Raw genomic sequence first — 20,826 nt, 5'->3', positions numbered from 1 at the left:
CCTTCATACACATATGCGGACAGTCAGCAATGGATTCTACCTCCTTAATATCTCTCATACTTGTTCCTTCCAATCCATTCTTTATACAGCAGCCACGCCACAGTGGTTTTTCTAAAATACAGTTCAGACCCTGTTACTCCTCAGTTCCAAATCCTTCAATGGATCCCTGTTATCCATTGGATAAGATTCAAAGTCCTTCTAAGGCTCTCTACAGTCTCTCTTCCGTTACCTCGCCAGGCTCCTCTATCGCCACACACTATGGTGTCTCACTCCATTCCAACCACACTGAGCTGTTCCATCAGTGTTCTAGCTCAGAAATTGGCCAACAAAGGCCTGTAAGCCAAATCCAGCCTGCTGCCTCTTTTGTACGGCCTGTGAGCTAAGAATGCTTTGTACATTTTTAAATGGTTAGGAAAAAAAACACAGAAAGAATAACATTGTATGAAAATTATGTGAAATTCAAATTTCAGCATCATAAAGTTTTATGGGAACACAGCCCTGCCCCTTTGCTTACATATTATCTACAACTGCTTTCCTTCTACAACAGCAGAGTGGACTAGTTATGACAGTTATGACTAGTTATGACCGTATGGACCACAAAGTCTAGAATATTCACCGTCTGGCCTCCTACCAAAAAAGTTTGCTGACCCTTGCTCTGGCTGCTTTGGCTATTTCATGTCGGGTCCAAATCTGCTTTCTATGGAACTAAGGGCAGCTCAAAGAAACGAACAGTCTTAGAGCTGCAGGTCGCAGAATTTCACAGCTGGCCCAGAATTTACAGAGGGGGAAACTTAAGTTCCAGAGAGGTAAGTTATTTGGCTGAGGAGGTATGGCAAAGTAGTGGCAGACCAAGACTAGAAACGAGGTCTCCTGACTTTCAGGGCAGAGCTCCAGCTGACTCTTTTTCAGGCCCGTATGCAGAGAATCAAATCATGACAAAGCTGTTTTTCTAAACTGACTCCTGAAGAGTTCTACTCTGGGTGACAGCCTTTCTGGCAAACAAGGACAGAAGATTCCTAACTTGGATTCTGCATCTGCAGAGTCACATCAAGTTTTATTACACATCAAAGTATTCACTGCCATGAGCTGCAAATTCAGGACATTTGACAGGTTTATCCTTTTCCTTAGAGAGCCCTTTCAAACCACAGAGAGATGGAAACAAATGATTGGCCAGGAGATTTCCTCTTCTCATTTATGTTCTGCATCTTGACTTTGGTCTGCTCTCTTATGTAAATAAATTCCCTTGGGTAGGGCTGGTCTGCTGGATAAATAATCTTCATCAGTTGTTATCAAACTATAAAGTAGGGCCTCCCAAAAGTCAATTATGATCAACCAGTAAGTCAGCTGTGGGGTCAGAGCCTGTAGTCATGTCCCCTCCCTGCGGCCCACTGGCACTTGAAGTAGGGGTTTGAAATGGTAAGGGTGACGAAGGTAGGATGCCTGGCACAATGCATGATATACAGAAGCTCAATAACTACTTTTTAAAAAAGCAAAATAAAAAATTAATGGAAGCTTATAATAAGCTCCCAGGCCTGTAGGTGAGGGAAGTGGCTCCCTGTATCTCTAGAGCATCTGGAACCAGTTTCCCACTGTCTATAATAAACTCTGGTATAAAATGTTTTTAACCTAGCACAAAATTGCATCAGTTGTTGTAAATTTACTTTCTCCCTCTCCCTTATTGGACTTTCAAGAGCTTTGCTTCCTGGATAAGCATGAGGGCCGCTCCTGTCAGAAATCATAGTAAAGCACTGTTATCCTCAATATGGCTGGAAACCACGGAGAAAAGGTACCATTACATTCAGTATAGCATGCTTTAAAAATGCAAGGACTTATAATCCATTTTAGAAAGATCACCATCCCAAGCGGTTAAAACTTCTTAAAACTTTGGCATGTAAAAGGCATCAACTCTTAAAAGTTCAGTGTTGTGGAAGGTCTCTCCCTGGCCAGACCAGGTTAAATGAGGTTTTTATGAAGAATGGCCAACTCTTGATGTTTGTAGATTAAATAATTTAAATTACCAGCTCTTTGGGGTAAACCCCAAGGCTCATGACATGCAGACATTTTGCTGAGGTGTGACTCTGAAGCTCTTCTAGAAAGCCAACATCTGGGGAAGAGCCCATTACTCAGTGAGTGAGCCTGGCCAGATGCCCGCCCCACACCTCAAGCCAGCTCTACTGTTCTCTACTCTCCACGTATGCAGACTCTCGGGTGGTGACAAAAGCTTTGTTTCTTTGCGAAAAATGGTCTTAAAGTTTTCATGGATGTTGAAGAGGTGATTAACTTGAAGTATGAGAACATGTATAGAAAATGCGTGACGATGGGAAATTTAATTTAGGAGAAAGCCAAGAGTGCAAACAAAGTTTTTTGTATTTGTGAATACAAAACAGCTGTGGATGTAAAAATGTCAAGAGTCTGCTATAGAACTTATAGCAGCTCTACTTTATTTCACACTCATCCCTGGGCCTATGGCCCATAACCTTATCCGAGCTCATTAGAACCAATCTGGCTCACTCATACCAGGATGGGTCTCTGGAATCGGTCCATAACGCCTCTAGTTCAGCAGGTCCAATTTGCTGTGCCTAGCACTTAACCTCCATGGCTCAACCCCCACTGGATCCAGATCTCCCCTCAAATTCTCCTTCCTATAGTACTCTATTCAAAACCACTCCTCTGCACAGACTCCTTTGGACATGACCTTTGGCATTTATTTTCCAAGACCATGCCCTGTGGCCATTAAGTATAATATATTCTCACCCACTGGCCACCACCACCAACTCAACCACCCTCCCCAGAGGAACACCCTGAAGCAAGGTGGCTATAAAGGCCCAGAGAGCCCCTTCCCACCAATTTTAATCAGTAGACTCCTTACACCCATTCCTTACAGGGATACAGGTGGGCACCAAAAACTCCCTACCTCCAACTTACTTCCAAGGACTTAAAGTCTCCATATTTCACGTAGACTGTTTTGATGCCATTAAATGCGAGCTCCAGTTCCTTTAAGACTGGAAATGTGTGAAATGCCTCTAAGGGGGAGGAGAAAGAGAGAAACGGTAGCTTGTGAAGGACATAAGAGAAAGATATTAACAGTGGTCATTTACTCGGTTCCCACTGCGTTAGGCCAGACACTGTGTAAAGAGCTTTACATACATGGACACTAAATCTCTAAAAACCCTGAAAAATAGGGATTACTACTTCCATTCCACTGCTGAAGAAACCAAGGCTTAGCTAGGCTAAGTGATTTGCTAGAAATAGAATTGCTGGTAAGTGGAAGGGCCAAGAACTGAATCTAAGCCTAATTCCAAAGCCCATTTTAAAAATGATCTTTATTATTTCTGGTTATAAAAGTGAAACATTCCCACCAAAAAGCTTTAAAAAACATAGAAACATAAAAGTTCCCTTTAATCTCAACACCTAGAGGTAACTATTCAAAGCTTCATGTATAATACCCGACTTTTTCTCATGTGTCTACTGACACACACACACACACACACACACACAGCTTCTTTTTACAAAAAGGGAATCATACTACACACGTTGTACTGTGACTTGCTTTTTTCCCTTAACAATATGACTGAAAGATTGTTCCAAGTCAAAACATATAGATCTGCATCATGTCTGAATTATGTTCTGTTGTATAGACATACCCTGTTTTAGTTAACCATTCCCCTAGTGACAGTCGCTAGACTATCTGGATAAAAGGTTAAGAACACTCTTCCCCTTCTGCTCGAGAACTGGACCTTGGGTTAACTTTCTAGCCTTCTTCCCTTGGTAACATGAAACAAACGGTATGGTCACTGTATTATTAGGCAATATTGCTGTGGTAAAATGACCCCAGGTTAGTAAACCACATCTGGACTAGGAGAAACTGTAAATGAACTGTAACTATCTCAAGGGGGCACCATAACTTTGGGCTTCGCTGTGTGTGGTGATGCCTATAACTGGACATGGCCTCTGCAGGAACTCTGGGAGCCATGTCTACGGAGTGTTACAACAGCTACCTGATCCTATGGGGAACAAGGTGTCTAAGCCAGAGTGGCTCCTGCATCCACCCAATGAGAGTTTCATTGTTTTGGACCTGAGCTAGGGGCCACAGAGAATGGCTCATGGATGGCTACGTGAACAGCTATGTGAACTGCTCATGAACTGCAGTGAGGAGTCCACTGAAGAGGAACTGCTGACGTTGTGCCGCTGGCATACTGTGTGGAATTACTCAGAGTCTTCTAAGTGAACCTGGTGTCAAGTGTGGCCTATGGCGGTTTTGTGAGTTGGAATGTTTTGTAGAGCCTAATAGAAAGATGTACTTTCGGGATGTTTCCAGTGAACATCCTTGTACAAGTGTGTTTCTGTAGAATAAATTCCTGGGAGTGGAACTACTAGACTGTGTTAAGAGACATCGCCAAACTACCTTCCAAAGATGTTGCACCAATTTATTACACTTGATTATGAGAGCACCCATTTCCCTACCAATGCTGGCAGTCATCAGTCCTTCTCATTTTTGTCAATGTTTGATAGGCAGAAAATAGTACTTTGATGCTGTTTTATTTACTAGTGAGGTTGAGCATCTTTTCATATGCCTGCTGCCTGTTTTTCAAGCCCATGCTCCTGACAGACCATGCTGTTTCCTCAAGGGCAGGGACTTCGTCACATCCTTCTTTAAAAACACCCCTCAACCTCAATGCATTCGAAACTGAATTCATCTTACTTCTCCCTAAACCTGCCTCTCCTGTAGTGCTGTCTGTCTCAGTAAATCCTCTTGGTTCCTCCCTTTCTCTACATGCCCATTAGTTACCAAGTCTGGTTATTCTACCTCCTCTTGAATCTCTCTCACTCTCTCAATCCCCTCCACGCTTATTGCCACAGCCCTGGTTGAGGTCTCACTTCCTCTCTCCTGGAAAAATGAAACCATCTTCCAGGTTTCCGGGCTTCCATCTTATAATCCACGCTCCTCACAGCCACCACTGAGCCTCTCTATTTCAAAGCCTTCCAAGGCTCTCTTTTGCCTGCAGGATTAAGTCCAAGTCACCCAGGGCCCCTGATAATATAGTCCTTGCCCACCTTTCTAGTCTCCATTCTCCCCTACCTATATACCCTGCACACATACAAAGCTTCTTCAGGGCCCCTGATCAGGCACTGCCAGCCCACATCTGCTCCGTTGGCCTGAAATGCCTTCTCACCTTCTAATTCCTGAGTCACTCCTATTCGTGTTTTAGGTTTCAGCCTATGTACTCTTCTTCTCAGAAGTTTCCTCTGACACTCTAGGCCCGGTTGATGGCCTGGTTGATTTTCTGATTCCCTCTATCATTGCACTGACCGTACCCTGCTATAACTGAGCTCACCAGAACAGGAACTGGACACACTGATTTCTAAAAGCCAAGCAGTCATATAGTCCTGACACCCAGCAGGGGTCGCTGTGGATCTGCTGAATAAACAAGAAGGCTTTACAGTCCTACAGGAGCTTTCAAGGACTTAACAATTTCTTACATGCAGTCCCTTGGTATCTGCAGGGGATTGGGTCCACCGCTTCCACCCTAACCCCCACCTTCACCACCGTCCACCATGGACACCAAAATCGTGGATGCTCAAGTCCCCTGTATAAAATGATGCAGTGTTTGCATATAACCTGTGCCCAGCCTCCTGTATACTTTAAATCATCTCTAGGTTACCAATGCTACCTAACATAATGTAAATGCTCTGTAAATAGTTGTAAATACAATGTATATGCTACGTAAGTAGTTGCCAGTGCATGGCAAAATCAAGTTTTGCTTTTTGGAACTCTCTGGAATTTTTTTTCAAATATTTTCCATCCATATTTGGTTGAATCTGTGGATGTGGAATCCACAGATATGGAGGGCTGACTGTACTTATCTCATCTGAGTCTACAAGGTATCCTGCCTTGGGGAGGAAAAAAGGAAGGGCATTATCTCCATTTACAGTTAGAGAAGCAGGAGCTCACAGAGAAATGTTCTGAGTATGCAGTGCCAGCTCTGGGCTGGAATCAGGTCTGTGTGTTCTCCCTCACCCAGCCTACTGCACTCCAAATAAAGGGATGCGTGGCCAGTCACAGGTGGACTGACAGGCCAGTTCTAACACAAGAGACTGGCTGTGACAGCCAAGAGGCAGAAGGTAGTTTTCAGGAAGAAAACTTACCTAGAGGCAGTAGGTTTTCTGAGGCATTGATGTAAATCACAGAATTAAAATGCTTGAAGTCCTTTTCCTTAGCCTGTGAGAAGGCATTTCAAAGAACACAAGGTTAGTTCCCTGCCTGCAGGCCTTGCTGAAGCTCCAGAGCTGCTGTCAGAAGGAGCAAAGACCTCAAGGGGTAAGAACAAGAGCAGATACTTGTTGAAGGCAGGAAGGTCTTTTCTGCTTCTTTTTTTTTTCTCTTATGAAATAATTCAAATGTTCAGAAAAGTATAGTGAATGTTACCCTGAAGGCCCGTGTAACCACTATCCAGCTTTAATAAATCCTAATATTTTGCTGTCTTTGCTTCAAATTTCCTTAAAGAAACAGAACACTACAGAGAGTTGACCACCACCACTCCCCATAACGTATCCATCCCCAGTCGTACTCTTCTCCCTGTCTCCCACAGATAACAGCTATCCTGAATTGGTGATTATCACTCCCATACCTGTTTTATACTTGTATTACATGTATGTGTATCCATAAACCATTTATACAGTGTTATTTACATGTTTTAAAACTTTATATCAAATGCCATCATACTGTATTTATCATTCGGCAACCTGCCTTCTTCACTCAACACTATGTGTTTGAGATTTACTTGTGTTGAGACACATAGATCTTTTTAGATTTATTTACGTTGATACATTTTAACTGCTATGTGGCATTATATAAGCAATCTCTCTTTATATGCCATGGAAAGCCTACAAACCGAAAATATATGCCCTATGTGGTATACAGCAGTACACTGGCTAATGGTAGGCCACAAATCTAGCTCCAAGCTACCTATTAGCCAGTGCAAAGAAAGAAACATGACTCATAACGTAAGTCACAGAGTCTGCGAGTTGAGAACAAACCAGCATCTTGGGAGAACCACTACCACTCCTGGCACTGAAACCTGAGAGAAACTTCTCCTGTAGGCTCTTCTGATGGGAACTCAGGGTCATCCAATGAATCACACCCCAGTAAAATTCTATGCACATTCAAACCACTTCCATAAGGTTATTTATTTCCTTTAACTCACTTCAAATGGGATAATGGCAACACCAAATTTATAGCAAAAGATTGTGTCTGTGAATGTTGTTTCCGCCCAGTGAGTCCCTGTCTGACCCTCCCCCTCCCTATGACCAGATTCCCAGTCCCCAAGGACTCTGGAAGTACAGTGGTCAAACAGCCAGGAGCTACCTCAGGTCTGGCTCACTCCAATCACATCTCTGCTGGCTGGCCTTACCTTGGAGAACTTCAGGCCGCTCACGTTAATGTTGCATAGGTCGGACGGATTCTTTACACAGTGGTGCTTCAGCTGGAACACAGTGCAGACAATCAGCGTCAAGGCCCCAACAAAGCTTATGTAATTGGCCAAGACAACAAATGACTCCCTGTTGAGGAGGGCAGCCTGGCACAGTGGAAAGAGCATGGGCTTCGGAGCTGCTCAGAATCAAGCTGCCACCTCAGCTCTCCCACCTCTGTTTCCCACCCATAAGGTGGGGATGGAAACATTGACTTTACGTGGTTCTTAGGAGGATTCCTGCCTCTTTGTTCCTTCTCTGTCTTTGCTGGGCCCCACTTCCTCTACTTGGCTCTTAAAAAAATCTGTATTTCTGGGGCTTTACTAATCTCATACATTTGTCATAATTTGTGTGCTTGTTCATTCATTCATTTATTCACCAAATATTTACTAAGCACTACTTTGGGCCATGTTTTGTGCTAAATATATCAACAAACTTTCTCCTAATCCTAACTGAACTCTTTGACATAAGTATGATTATGTCTCTTCATAAATGAGAAAAGCAAGGTTAAAAGAGATAAAGTGACTTCTCTAAGGTCCCACAGCCAGTAAGTGATAGGTCTATGATTTGAATCCAAATCTGTAATCACTAAACACTATGCTCTTAGGACTACCATATGTTGCCCTTCACAATTAAAAAGTCAGAAGAAAATCTCAGCTTTGGAGTTTCTATTTCTGTTTAATCAAACCCCATTCTTTTTTTCAGTTAATCATTTAGTTATGGTACCTTTTATGTTTAGGCATGGAACTAGGAATTTAAAAGACAATGAATAAGAAGCAGAAATATTCCATGCCTTCTGAAAGCTTAAAACTGCATGGAAGCCAAGGAGCAAGCAAGTATTTATAAATGTGATAAATATTTTAAAGGAGAAATTCAAGATGCTATGGGAGACAGTAACAGGAGGTCCTAACCTCAGTGTGGAAGTGAGGAAATACTCACTTGAGGAAGTAATATTTCAGCTGATACCTAAGTGCTAAGTAGGAGCTGGTCCCATGAAAGTGGGTAGCAGGGGTCGTGAAAATTATCAAGGCAGGTGAAAGCAAGGTGCTTTTGAGAGGATGAAAAACAAGGTAAGGCTAGGGAGGCAGTCATTAGATCATTTGTGTCCACGTTGGCTCTGTAAAGGAGCGTGGATTTTATCCTATAGTCAATGGAAATCTGTCAGAGGTGTTTTGGCAGGGGGCTAATAGAAATTTTATAAAAATTGCTATGTCTGACACACGCAGAAAGGATGAGAAGACAGGAAAGGGTGGTGAGAGACCACTGTACTAGACATTGTTAACTGGCTTCTCTAGAGCCACTTCTCTACTTCTTCCTTGTTAAAGAACCCCAATATCGTTCACATTTCTCTGAGTGGATATATCCTTCAACTCCAGCTCCACAGGCTAAGTCTTGACTTTGTCTAATCCAGTCATGGTGGTCATGTTCCCCTAACCATTGACTGTTGGGATTTGTGATATAGGTTTGGCCAAGGAGACGCTGGCTGCTGGGGGTGGGAGGCCAATTCCGGGAAGTTCTTACCTTTAAAAATCGATATAAGACAGTGACAATCCCTTTTCTACCTCTGGACGTTATCCTTTAAATGTGATGACCAGAGTTCAGCAGCCATCTCAGGATCATGAAGGCAATCAGCCCAAGAGGACAAGCTAATGTGCCGAGGATATAAGAGCAGAGAGATGGAGGAACCTGGGACTTGGAAGAAGTCATTAAACCAATGAATTAACCTACTCTAGAATAACAATGCCTCTGGCTTCTTTTTATGTGAAACAAAAGCATGCTAGTTGGTTCAAACTATAATAGTTAGGAAGTTACTGAATTAGTCCAATAAAAGATGATGGTAGCCCAGATTAGGGTGGTGGCAGGGCAGATGAAGAGAAGAATACAGATTTGACAACTAATGAAAGTACCAGGGTTTGGTAATGGCAGGGATGAGGGTGGTGAGGGAGAGGCACGTGTCAAGGATAACCCCAAGTTACTTGCTTGGTGACTGGGTAGATAGTATTGAGACCATCATTGAGACCATATATTAAACACTAGAAAAGAGGTGTTTTGGGGACTTGGAATAAGGGGACTGGTGCAGTAGGTCAATATGAAGTGCCAGTGAAACATTCATATCCAATAGGCGGGTAGGTACCCCATTACTCTGAAAAACATCCTTGATGCTTCTGCTATCCAAAGTGGCAACATGGGTAACGAGCTATCTCAATTAATGGGGGATGTATATGTTGAAAACAAAGGGGAAAAGAAGAGTCCTATGGGAAGTGCTTCTGCCCCTCCTCAGTACTGCTGCTTCAGTCTTCCTCATTCCCAGTGAGAAGTGGACCTAATAATCAAAGAAATTCCACAGGACTCTGCAAAAAGCTTATACTATCCACCTTGAGGGGAGATGTACCCAGCTGCCTCCTTGAAGCTCTCTTTCAACATCTGATCTGTGCAGAAACTTATCTCTTGGGAACCATAAGCAAAGCCTGGGAACAAAGTAGGCTGCCAGGGAGTTCTTCCTAGGGAGCTATGAGCACTGGACTGCACATGAATATTGGCTTTGCAAAGCCACTGAAGCACTGCACAGAGCAGATGTGAAATTACCTGGCTGGTCTCTAACACAGCCACCCCAGTTCCCTTTGTAAAGCCTGTCCCAGACACTGGGTATATCTAGTTGGCATCCCTGGCTTTCAGCCAGACACTAAACCCAAAGGACAAAGGATGTGGTATGTGGGGCCTCCCCAATCCCCCTGCTCCTAGAGAGATCTCCCCAGAGCAGAGCAGGAATCTTTACACTCTACTAGGTGCTAGAATACGATTTTTCAATTTACTGTTCCACCTGACCTACTGCTTTGCCTCGCTGGCTCAATTAAGACTTTTTACTTGATAAAATATAAAGGCACAGCCTTTGCAGTCGGTAGACCAGAGTTCTAATTCTGAGTAGTTCTAATCCTGGGTAAACCAGAGTCCTAATTACTAGCTGAGGGACCTTGGCCAAGGCAAATTACTTCTTGGGCCCTCAGTTTTCTCATCTGCACAATGGCAACAACATAATAGGGATGATAATACCTATCTCATAAGGTGGATGTAAAGAAAGCTTTACATATAAAGAAAGCTCTGGGTCCCTTCATCATCCTGGCTACACTCAATTTGCCAAGATCACTCTAATAGTTTGGGGTGGATTGGGGGTAACTGTACCAGAGGGAAGCAGGGCAAGTCCTTGCCCCCCACCAAGACGGTCGTCAGCTGGTGCTGCCAGCCTTTCAGGATGCATTTACTCTCACCAGAAAAGCCTGGTCCAGCACGTGTCCCGGAGTGTTCACTTGGTTTTCCTGTCGAGACCCTTTCTTTCCTCCAACCTCAAAAGAAACCTTCTGGCTTTCCTGACCTTCAGCTCGTGCTTCAACCACACCCCTGGGCTTCTTCTTGAGGCTACATTTCCGAGCCACTAACCAGTGTCCTCGGCCTGTTGAGAAGATCAGAACAGTGACAAGGAGCAAACTCCCCCAAAGCCACAACTCGTGCACTTACAGAATGTTTATCTTTAATACTAAAACAAAAATTAGCTCATTACCTAATATGCACCAGATACCGTGCTGCAGCTGGGGAGGGGGAGCGGCTATATACCTGTCTTATTTAATTGGCCCCCAACCCCAAACCCAGTGAAGACATGCTACTGCCCCCATTTTACAGACAAAAAGGCTAACACTCAAAGTGTAGAATGACTTGCCCAATTCCTTCCTCCACATTTTTGCCTCCAAACTCTAATTGTTCCTTCAAGATTGTAGGTCAAGTATTTCCTATTCTGTGAAGCCTTCCCTGACTCTCCTCAGCAGAGCTGATCATTTTTTCCTGGGCCAGCTAGTTATTGCCCCATTTGTCATCTCTTGGGTAAAGGTAAAGCCCATTGTGTGACACCAACTCAATGGGCTACATCTTCCCAGAACATACCCTGGATTCTATCATTATAGGGCAAAAGTTGCATTAGGAGCTCAGGCATTTTTTAAAGACCCAATAATACATGCTCACTGTAGAACGAACTAGAAAATGTATGTTAAGTAAAAAGAAGAATATGAGGTTTACTAGTAAGCCTGCCTAACAAAAATCATGACAACATTCTGGAATCTGTTCTCTCCTTCATCACTAGTTTATTCATTGTAATCTGTAATTATTGTATTTGTTCGCTTGTTTATTGTCTGTCTTGCCCTCTAGAGTGGAAGCTCCATGAGAGCACAGACTTTGATTCATTCATCTCAGTATTCCCAAGGCCTGCACAGAGCTTACCACACTGTGAGTGTTGCTGAACTTACCCTGAGCCACAGCTCTCACCCACAATCATCCATTCAGACCTTTTCTGAGCATCTACTTTGTGCCAGGAGTTGGGGCTATGGAGAAGAATACAACGGAGGATTCGAAGGAGCTCAATAATGTAAAGGGTTCTGTGAAGCCCAGAGCGGGGAGCTACCAGCATAGGGCATGAGCTAGATCTTGTATGTTGAAAGTTGACTAGGTGGAGATGGAAAAACCAAGCAGCCTGGGCAGAGGGAAGAGCACAAGCAGTACTCAGATGTATGAAAGATGGAAGAGCACAGGCAGAGGGGAGAGCACAAGCAGTACTCAGATGTATGAAAGATTGGGACTGCACAGAAGAACAGCATAGAGCTGTGGGAACCAGCCTGGTGCCCCTGACCACTGGCTCTCTGCCTGCATAGCCCGCTACCCCTGCCTCAAGGGCTCGCCTTCGCTCACCTGACCACTGCTGCTAATCCTGCCTCTTGGATGCAGCTCCCATCCTACGTCTGAGGTGAGCCAGTTCCTATTCCCATCCTGGGTCTGACAGCCCAGGCACTCATTTCCCAGGGCTGCCCCCATCTGGGCCATGGACCTTTGTCCTATCCCAATAGCCCAAACTCCTAGAGCCTCCAGCCTGAGTTGGTGCCAAAACCGCCAACAGAGCCAGGAAGGAAGGCCTGGAGTGTGTGGGGAGATAGACCTGAGGGAAAAGAGATGAGGCTGCAGAGGTCAGCAGAGTCAGATCTCAAAGGTCTTGAGGACCAGAATAAGGAGTTTGGGTTTTAATGGGGTAGGCTTTTAGCAGGAAGAGTATTCATGGGAAGGTTTTTTTCCCCTGTAAATTTTCATTTTGAGATAATTTCAGACTTCCAGAAAAGCTGTAAAAATAATACAGAGTTCCTGTACAGCTTTCACCCAGGTTCCTTAATGTTAACATCTTTTATAATCATAATACAATGGTTAAAACCAAGAAATTAACACTGGCATAATATTAGTAATGAATCTACAGCCTTTCTTTGATTTTTGTCAGTTTTCTCACTAATGTTCTCTTTCTGTTCCAGGATCCAATCCAAGATCTCACATTTCATTTAGTTGTCACGTCTCCTTAGTTTCCCCCAAACTGTGACAGTTCTGTAGTCTCTATTTTTCTTGTGTGATCTTGACACTTTTGAAGAGTACTAGTCAACTGCTTTATCAAATGTCCCTCAATTTGAGTTTGTTTGATGTTTTCCCATAATTAGACTAAGGCCTTGCAGTTTGGCAAGAAGTGATGCTGTGCCCTCCTCAGCACAAAATGTCAGGGCATACGTGATGTCAATATGTCTCATGACTGGTGATGTTTATTTTGATCACTTGGCCAAGGTGGTATTGGCTTAGTTTCTCTTAGTTACTAAGAAGTCCCTTTGTAATTAATAAAGATAGCTCAAGACTATACAAATATCCTGTTTCTCATCATACTTTGACCCACTAATCCTAGCATCTGTGATGATTAATTTTGTGTCAACTTGGCTAGACTATGATAAGCAGTTAGTCAATCAAACACTAACTAGGTGTTGCTGTGAAGGTATATTGTAGGTGTGGCTAACATCCACAACCAGTTGACTTGAAGTAAAGGAGACTATCCTTGATGATGTGTGGGTCTCACCCACTCACTTGAAAGACCTTAAAAGCAAATACAGGCTTCCCAAAGAAGTAAGAAATTTTGCCTTAAGACTGCAGCATCAGCTCTTCCCTGAGTTTTCAGCTTGCCTGTCCTATAGATTTCAGACTTGCCAGCCTCCACATTTCATAAACCAGTTCCTTAAAAATACATAATTTATATATGTGTGTTGGTCCATATGTATATACACATATACGTATATGAAAACAAAACTTGTAGGAGATACACACACACACACACGGACATACATACACACATCTTATTGATTCTATTTCTCTGAAGAACCCTGACTGATACAGCATCCATAGAAGTTTCTTGCCTGTAAAAGTTATTATTGTTATGTTTTAATAGTGATTTTTTTCCCCCAAAAAAGTGATTTTCCCCCAAAAAAGTAATTTTCTATTTCCTTCATTCCTTCTACATTTATTAACTGTAATTCTATTTTAAGGAAGGACTCTTCCTTCTCCCCCACTTATTTATGTATTCTTAATTTAATTATATCAGCATGGGATCATGACTATTTACTTATTCTACAGATTACAACCCAATTCTACCTTTATTTATTTTGCTGCTCATATTGTTCCAGCTTTGGCCATTGGGCGCTCCTTCAGTTTGGCACCTATGTCCTTTCAAATTGCCCCCATCATTTTTCTGAGCACTGCTTTATTTTCTGGCACCACATAATGTTCCAGGCTCAATATGTATTTTTCTTGCCTCAGCCCTAGAAACAGGTTTTTGTCTGAGGAGCCCTGGCTTTGTTTTTTTTTTTTTTTTTTTTTTTATTTTATTATTATTTATTTATTATTTATTTTTGGCTGTGTTGGGTCTTTGTTTCTGTGCAAGGGCTTTCTCTAGTTGCGGCAAGTGGGGGCCACTCTTCATCGCGATGCGCGGGCCTCTCACTATCGCGGCCTCTCTTGTTGCGGAGCACAGGCTCGAGACGCGCAGGCTCAGTAGTTGTGCCTCACGGGCCTAGTTGCTCCGCGGCATGTGGGATCTTCCCAGACCAGGGCTCGAACCCATGTCCCCTGCATTAGCAGGCAGATTCTCAACCACTGCGCCACCAGGGAAGCCCAGCCCTGGCTTTGTTTACTGGAGAATGGTATTTAGAAATCAACATCTAGGTGGCAGGCATGCTCTTTGCGACTGAGGTGTCACTGCCCTCAGTGGCCCAGGAAATACAGGTACATATACTAACACATGTAGATACATATGGCTATATTTATTTCTCTATCTGTCCATCTATGTGTGTGTGAGGGGGTGTGGATGTGAAATCATGAGTGCATACTGAGAGCTCCATGGGAGGGTTTTCAACAGATAGGTGGCCAAAGAAGGTCTCTGTGTGAAAAATGAAATCACTCAAGAGAAGTGGGGAGCACAGGCTGGAGGAGAAGGTTTTTCTACTCTTCCATGTACAGAGTGACCAGCACGTCATTTCATCTAGGGTAAGCTAGGGCTACTTCTCCCTGGCTCTACCCTTTCAAAGCAGCAAATCCAATCCAGTGAACCCACACTTCTCGGCAGTGTTCCATCAGCAGGACTCTGCTCAGCCTGAGGAGGAGTCCCTGCCCCAGGGGAGTCTTTAACTAGATAAATGTTTGAAAAACTACTTAGCAGAGTCAACTTTAAGCCATTTTATTTAGGAGCTGGGCAGACTATAATTACACAGCAAGTAAGAAACACAGAAAGGAAGATGGCTGACAAGAGAGGATGGGCACTGAGGGATGGAGTAGCTGGACACGGCTTACTGGAAGAAGTGGGAGAAAGGCTGGGCCTTGTGGGATGGGAGGAGTTTGGATAACTGGGATGAGGGCTGGAACATTCTGGGTGAATGTTAAAAAGCTATGTGAAAATATTAGAAACACTATGGAACAGGGCATAAATCAAGGAAAAGGGTTGTAAAACAGGATAAGGGGGGTTAGAGCAGAAGGTAAAGGAACCAGCAGTGAGAAGTCACTAAACAGAAGGGAACACTATGGTTAGATGTGCACTTTAGAAGGTTCCCTGAGAACCCTTGTGCACTGTTGGTGGGAATGTAAATTGGTGCAGCCACTGTGGAAAACACTGTGGAGGTTCCTCGAAAAACTAAAAACAGAACTACCATATGATCCAGCAATTCCACTCCTGGGTATATATCCGAAAAAAACAAAGTCACTAATTCGAAAACATACATGCACCCCAATGTTCACAGCAGCATTATTTACAACAGCCAAGACATGGAAACAAGCCAAGTGTCCATCAACAGAGGAATGGATAAAGAAGCTGTGGTACATATATACAATGGAATACTACTCAGCCATAAAAAAGAATGAAATTTTGCCATTTGCAACAACATGGATGGGCTTGGAGGGCATTATGCTAAGTGAAATAACTCAGAGAAAGCTGAATACTGCATGATATTGCTTCTATGTGGAATTTAAAAAATACAACGAACTAGTGAATATAACATAAAAGAAGCAGAGCCACAGATACAGAGAACAAACTAGTGGTGACCAGTGGGTGGGGGTGGTGGTGAAGGGGCAATATAGGTGTGAGAGAGTGGGAGGTACCAACTGCTGGGTGTAAGTTAGGCTCAAGGATGTATTGTACAACGTGGAGAATATAGCCAATATCTGTAAATGGAAAGTAACCTGGAAAAACTGTATAAAAATTTAAAAATTCTAATAAATAAATAAAATTAAAAAGAAAAATAAGGCTCCCTGAGACTGCTTGGGGGAGATGGATTGGAAGGGAAGAGATTGTGTAAGGGCAGGGAACAGCAGGGAAGGGGCTGAAGAGGAAGAAATGGGTGTCAGGGACATTCTGAAGCAGTAGCTGGGTGTGAGGCAAACGTACTGATCTGAGAAGTCACCTGACCTTCCTCTGGCATCCGAAGCAGATTTTTGGCCGGAAAGCAGTTGCTCAGATAAGGCTTCCCATCATCCAGTTTGTAGACTCCTGAGGAGGCCATGTCCCTGAGAGCCAAGCAAGAAAGTAAGGAGTGAGAAGGTACAGGGCTGCTCTCTCACCCCAACACAGTCTGTGAGCCCACCAGGACCACCCCTAACACATACCCTAGCTCCGAGGCCCTAGAGGTCCACTGTCCTGCTTCAGAAATGGGCCGACCCTTTAGATAACAAGGGAGATAGGCCCTGGGTTTTTCGGTTCAAATCAACCGTAGCTCAGTGAAACACTAGAAAAAGCATCACTTTTGGGCTCAGACAGACCTGGTTTGAATCTTGGCTCTTGCCTGACTTACTGACTAGGAAAATTCTCTACCCCTCTAAGCCTCAGTTTCCTCGCCTGTAAAATGTCTACCTTAATAGACAAAGGAGAAGATCAAGTTGGAAAGGTAGTGCCTGGTACATATTAAGTGTTCACTAGCTATGTTCTTTGTTTTGAGTTCAGGGAAGAGGGCTCTCATACTTTAGGCAAGATGATGTGCAAATAATGAGATGTGAACTGGATAAATGGGGTTTGAGAGATGAACTGAGTTTTCTGATAGAGAGAAGGATAAGCATTAATAGAAAGGGCCACAGGATTAAGGGCACAGTGGTGGGTACATCTGGCACAGTAAAGAAAGAACCTGATCCAGGAAGGGGAAGGAGGTGTGTTTGGGAGTCTTGGACAATAAGGCTGAATGGGAAGGATGGTGCCTGCTTCTTGAAGGCCTTCAGTGCCAGGCTAGGAGCCCAGACTCCACATTGTAGGTAACGGAGAGACATGGATGATATCTAAGTTGGGGAGAGCCATGACCCAAGCTGTGCTTTAGAAAGAGAGGTCTGACAAATATAATGCCTGGTGAAATGGGATTCCATTGGTCAGGAGTCACGAAAATTCCAGCTCAGAAGTACACTCACTGCTTTCATTAAATCTTTCATCGTCTCCCACCTAGAACACTGCAACAGTCTTCTGACTGGATTCCCACTGAGCAAGCTTGAGCCTGGTCTTGAAGGCCCCTGGAGACCTATGTCCTAACTTTCCAGCTCCAGTCATTCCGTCCAAGAGGCTCACAGAATCATTTTCTATTCCCCCAAACACATTCGGTCTTCCATGCCTTTGTTCTTAGTGTTCCTTTGGCCTAAAATAGCTCTTTCCACCTCGTTCATCTGGCTGATCTCATGCGTTAAGATTCTGCTCAAATGTCACTTCCTTTAGGCAAAAAATCTCTTATCAAAGATCTAAATTTTTTGAACCTTAAGCTCTTATAGATTGAGATTTTTCTTTAAAAGGATCCAGTCATTCCCTAATCTGCTTTGGGATAGCTTCAGACAATTTGGGTAGCAGAGGTTTGGGAACCTGGCCAGGGAAAGGGTTCTTTCTTGCCTGGCAAGAATGTGGAACCCTGAGATGGAGGGTCTGGGAAGAGATTCAGTACAAAGAAGGAGCAGAGTGGAGAGCTGGGATCAGGTGTCCTGAGAAAATGTTTCCTGGAAGTGACAAATATGAAAAGTAGAGGGGTGCAGTAGGAGGCGGCAACAATTTTAGAGACAAGAGACTTAAATTTGAGACTAGTTTCTACTACTAAGCTGAGTGACCTCCTGCAAATCACTTTACCTCTTTGTGCCTCAGATTTCTCACATATAAAATGAGGATTAAAACCTGTGCCTCAGACAATTGTTGTGAGAATTAAATGAGGTAATAGAAAAAACAAGCTTCTTTCTAGACCCAGTCCAGATGTCATCCCTTCCATAAAGTCCTCACTGAACCAACCAGAGGGACATAACTGCTGTTTTAGCTAAACTCTGGAGTTTTTCTTCTGTAAGTCTTTCATGGCCAGACCCCTTCCTACCTCATAAGATTACTAACAATCGTGAGGGGGCTGTTTCAATGGTCTCTGAACCTCCAAGTCTGGAAACATGTCCAATTTACTGTCTCTCTTCCACTCTTGGAAAGCTCATAGGAAACACCCAATAAACATATGTGAGCCAAATGAAGGGTACAATGGTACTCCCAGGGCCCAAGAGTTTTTATACATATTTTTAATCTCCCTAACTAGACTTTGAGCGCCTCCAGGAGAAGGACAGCATCTATGGTGTTCATCTCTTCACTCCCAGTACCTAACACCTGGCACATAATAGATTCCATAAGTACCTGTGGAATGAATGAGTGATCTTGACATCTCCTTTGGTTCAACACAGGGCACTGTGAATTTCCTGATCCCTGACCACCCTGAAAAGGGTTGGGGGCCCTTTCTATGTGCTTCCACGATACTCCATACTTCTCCTAGTATAACACTTATCACTTTATTATAATTGTTTTCTCCCCTTACCAACTTCCCACCTGCTATGGGGCCTATAATACCTAGAGACCTATATAATCCCAGAGCCTAGCATAGAGCCTAGAACACATTAAAAATGTGTTGGGAAGATGAAGGGATGGATGGATGGTTGGATGGGGAAGACAGTCATCCAGTCAATCTGTCTTTCAGGAAATCTCTCTTGTGACCAATCACACCTATCTGCTAGATGGGTGAATGAATGAATGAATGAATGAGTAAATAGCTGCCTGGAAAATGTTAGAGAAGATGACTTCTGGAGAAAACTCCAGTAACTTACAGAATATGGGGACCTTGGCTCTGATTTGCATAGTACTTACTTGATCTCTGATCTTGGGAAAGACCTCTTGACTTCCTTTTTTTTTTTTTTCTTCACCTGTAAAATAGATATTGCACTCCTTCTTAGTTTGCCATTTAGAGCTCTTGAACTTTCTCATTAATTATATCATACTGTGACCCTTTGCTCCAAAATGTGTCTCACCTGGGGCCTAGAAAAATACCACAGGACTAAAGATCCCAGAAACAGATAGAAAAGAAATAGAGACAGAGACATAGACAGGGGGGTGGAACAAGAGAATAATTTTATGACAATGGGGTGGGCCTAGAGTGCTTAATAGGAAGTGCAAATCACAAATTAGAAAGGAAAGGATCATTTATATGACCATTTACACAAAATAAACTTATGCATGTGCATGATAAAACCAGCAAAGACAAAGTTGAAAGGTAAGACACACACACACACACGCAAACACAGAATAATGCTTCTCATCTGCATGCAGTTGCTTTTTCCATTCCTTTGGTCTATCACACTTCTGCCCCTCTTCTTTGCCTGACGCATACAGAAAAATTTCCTGTATATCCCCCTCCTCAGGTTGACCCTTATCTGTGTTACCACCTCAGCCTACCTCTTAATGAAGGCACCGTGCCACACGGTATTATAATGGCCTGCTTACCTGTCTGTTCCCCACTCCTCACACCCTAACCTCAGTGAGCCTCTCTAAGGCCAGGCCTGGGTCCTACCTATATCTTTATCCCCAGCGCCTCAAACAGGGTCTGGTCCATTGAAGAGGCTCAATTGAGTGCTTACTGAACTAAATGGAACCATGAACACAATACTATGGAGTTCTTCATTCTGTCTGCAAAGAAGGAAGAAGGATCAGGGAAGGTTTCACAGAGCAGGTGACATTAGAGCTGGGTCTTGAAACATAAGTTATAAAAAGATAAAAAGCTACAGGGGCATCTGACTGGATTGTTTCACATAGGTGAAGAAACTGCATCTAATAGTTTTTAGTAATAATTATGGTCATGTGAGCGTTAGCTTTATCAAGACGGGTGTTTTGCCTGTTATTCAGGGGTATGTGCCCAGTGACCAGAACAGTGACCGCTCCATAGTAGGTACTCAGTTTGTTCAATCATTTGGACACTTATATGAGGAATTCATGGGGAGTTAAAAAAAAATGAAGCAGTGTAGTAGATCATAGTGTATTAAGTCCTGTTATGTGATAACTCTAAGTCATTAGAGTCGGAGTTCCATGAATGTAGGGAACAGGTCTTTTCTGATCCCCTAGTATCCCTTAGTACAGTTCCAAGCAATGTTGGTGCTCAATAAATATTTGTGTAAAAAAAAAAGAATTAATAAAAATCTGGAATATTATTACATCCTAAAACTGTAAAGGCAGAGTGGCAAAGGTGAGATAGGCTGAGACCTGTGACCCTTTACTAGAGTGCTTGCACCTGGACAAACATCTCCTTGAACAACAAAATACAAAGAAACTCGAAGGGACTAAAAGTAACTGCATGCATGCACAGTTGGGGCAAATTATGAACAGTAAGACACAAAAAGGCCAAAAGCCAACTGCCACTTCTGAGGTGTTAGGAGCAAAAGCAGGGTGCTGCACGTGACCCCTGCGCACAGCACCACCAAGGGGGTGGGCAGACCACCTAAGGCACCCCTCCCACCACACCCCCACCCTCACTCCATTTAAGGGACCAGCTCACCCGCCACCCCCCACCCCTCCACCCCCACCTGTTTCTTGTTTTGCTCCCTCCTGCTGCAGGACGAGTCCCAATAAAGCCTTGCCTGAATTCCCCCCACCTGGCCTCTTACCAATTTCTATTGATTAAAGAGTCCAAGGACCCCAGGTGGTAACAAAGGGAGCATGAC

General features: G+C 43.5%; 1 protein-coding gene across 11 annotated transcripts in view; it reads right to left on the bottom strand.

Moving 5' to 3' along the window:
• The window catches only part of XRRA1 (X-ray radiation resistance associated 1), an 84,561-nt gene that overhangs the window by 62,777 nt on the left and 958 nt on the right, over positions 1-20,826 (bottom strand). For 3 of the 11 annotated variants that reach the window (XM_059930807.1, XM_059930812.1, XM_059930809.1), the window contains exons 2-7: positions 18,983-19,038; positions 16,262-16,359; positions 10,737-10,918; positions 7,413-7,484; positions 6,148-6,220; positions 2,926-3,023 (exon numbers count right to left, since the gene is read on the bottom strand). In XM_059930807.1, coding sequence (XP_059786790.1) covers positions 2,926-3,023; positions 6,148-6,220; positions 7,413-7,484; positions 10,737-10,918; positions 16,262-16,355 — 519 coding nt within the window. In that variant the 5' untranslated portion in view covers positions 16,356-16,359; positions 18,983-19,038. Of the gene's footprint in view, positions 1-2,914; positions 3,024-6,147; positions 6,221-7,412; positions 7,485-10,736; positions 10,919-16,240; positions 16,360-18,982; positions 19,039-20,826 lie in introns of those variants that run through there. The other 8 variants (XM_059930808.1, XM_059930814.1, XM_059930810.1 and 5 more) reach the window with 8 other exon arrangements.

Source organism: Balaenoptera ricei, chromosome 8 (genome assembly GCF_028023285.1).
Source record: "Balaenoptera ricei isolate mBalRic1 chromosome 8, mBalRic1.hap2, whole genome shotgun sequence".
Taxonomy (NCBI): Eukaryota; Metazoa; Chordata; class Mammalia; order Artiodactyla; family Balaenopteridae; genus Balaenoptera; species Balaenoptera ricei.
Note: the sequence above shows the minus strand (reverse complement) of the source record. Positions and strands in the feature narration are given on the sequence as shown.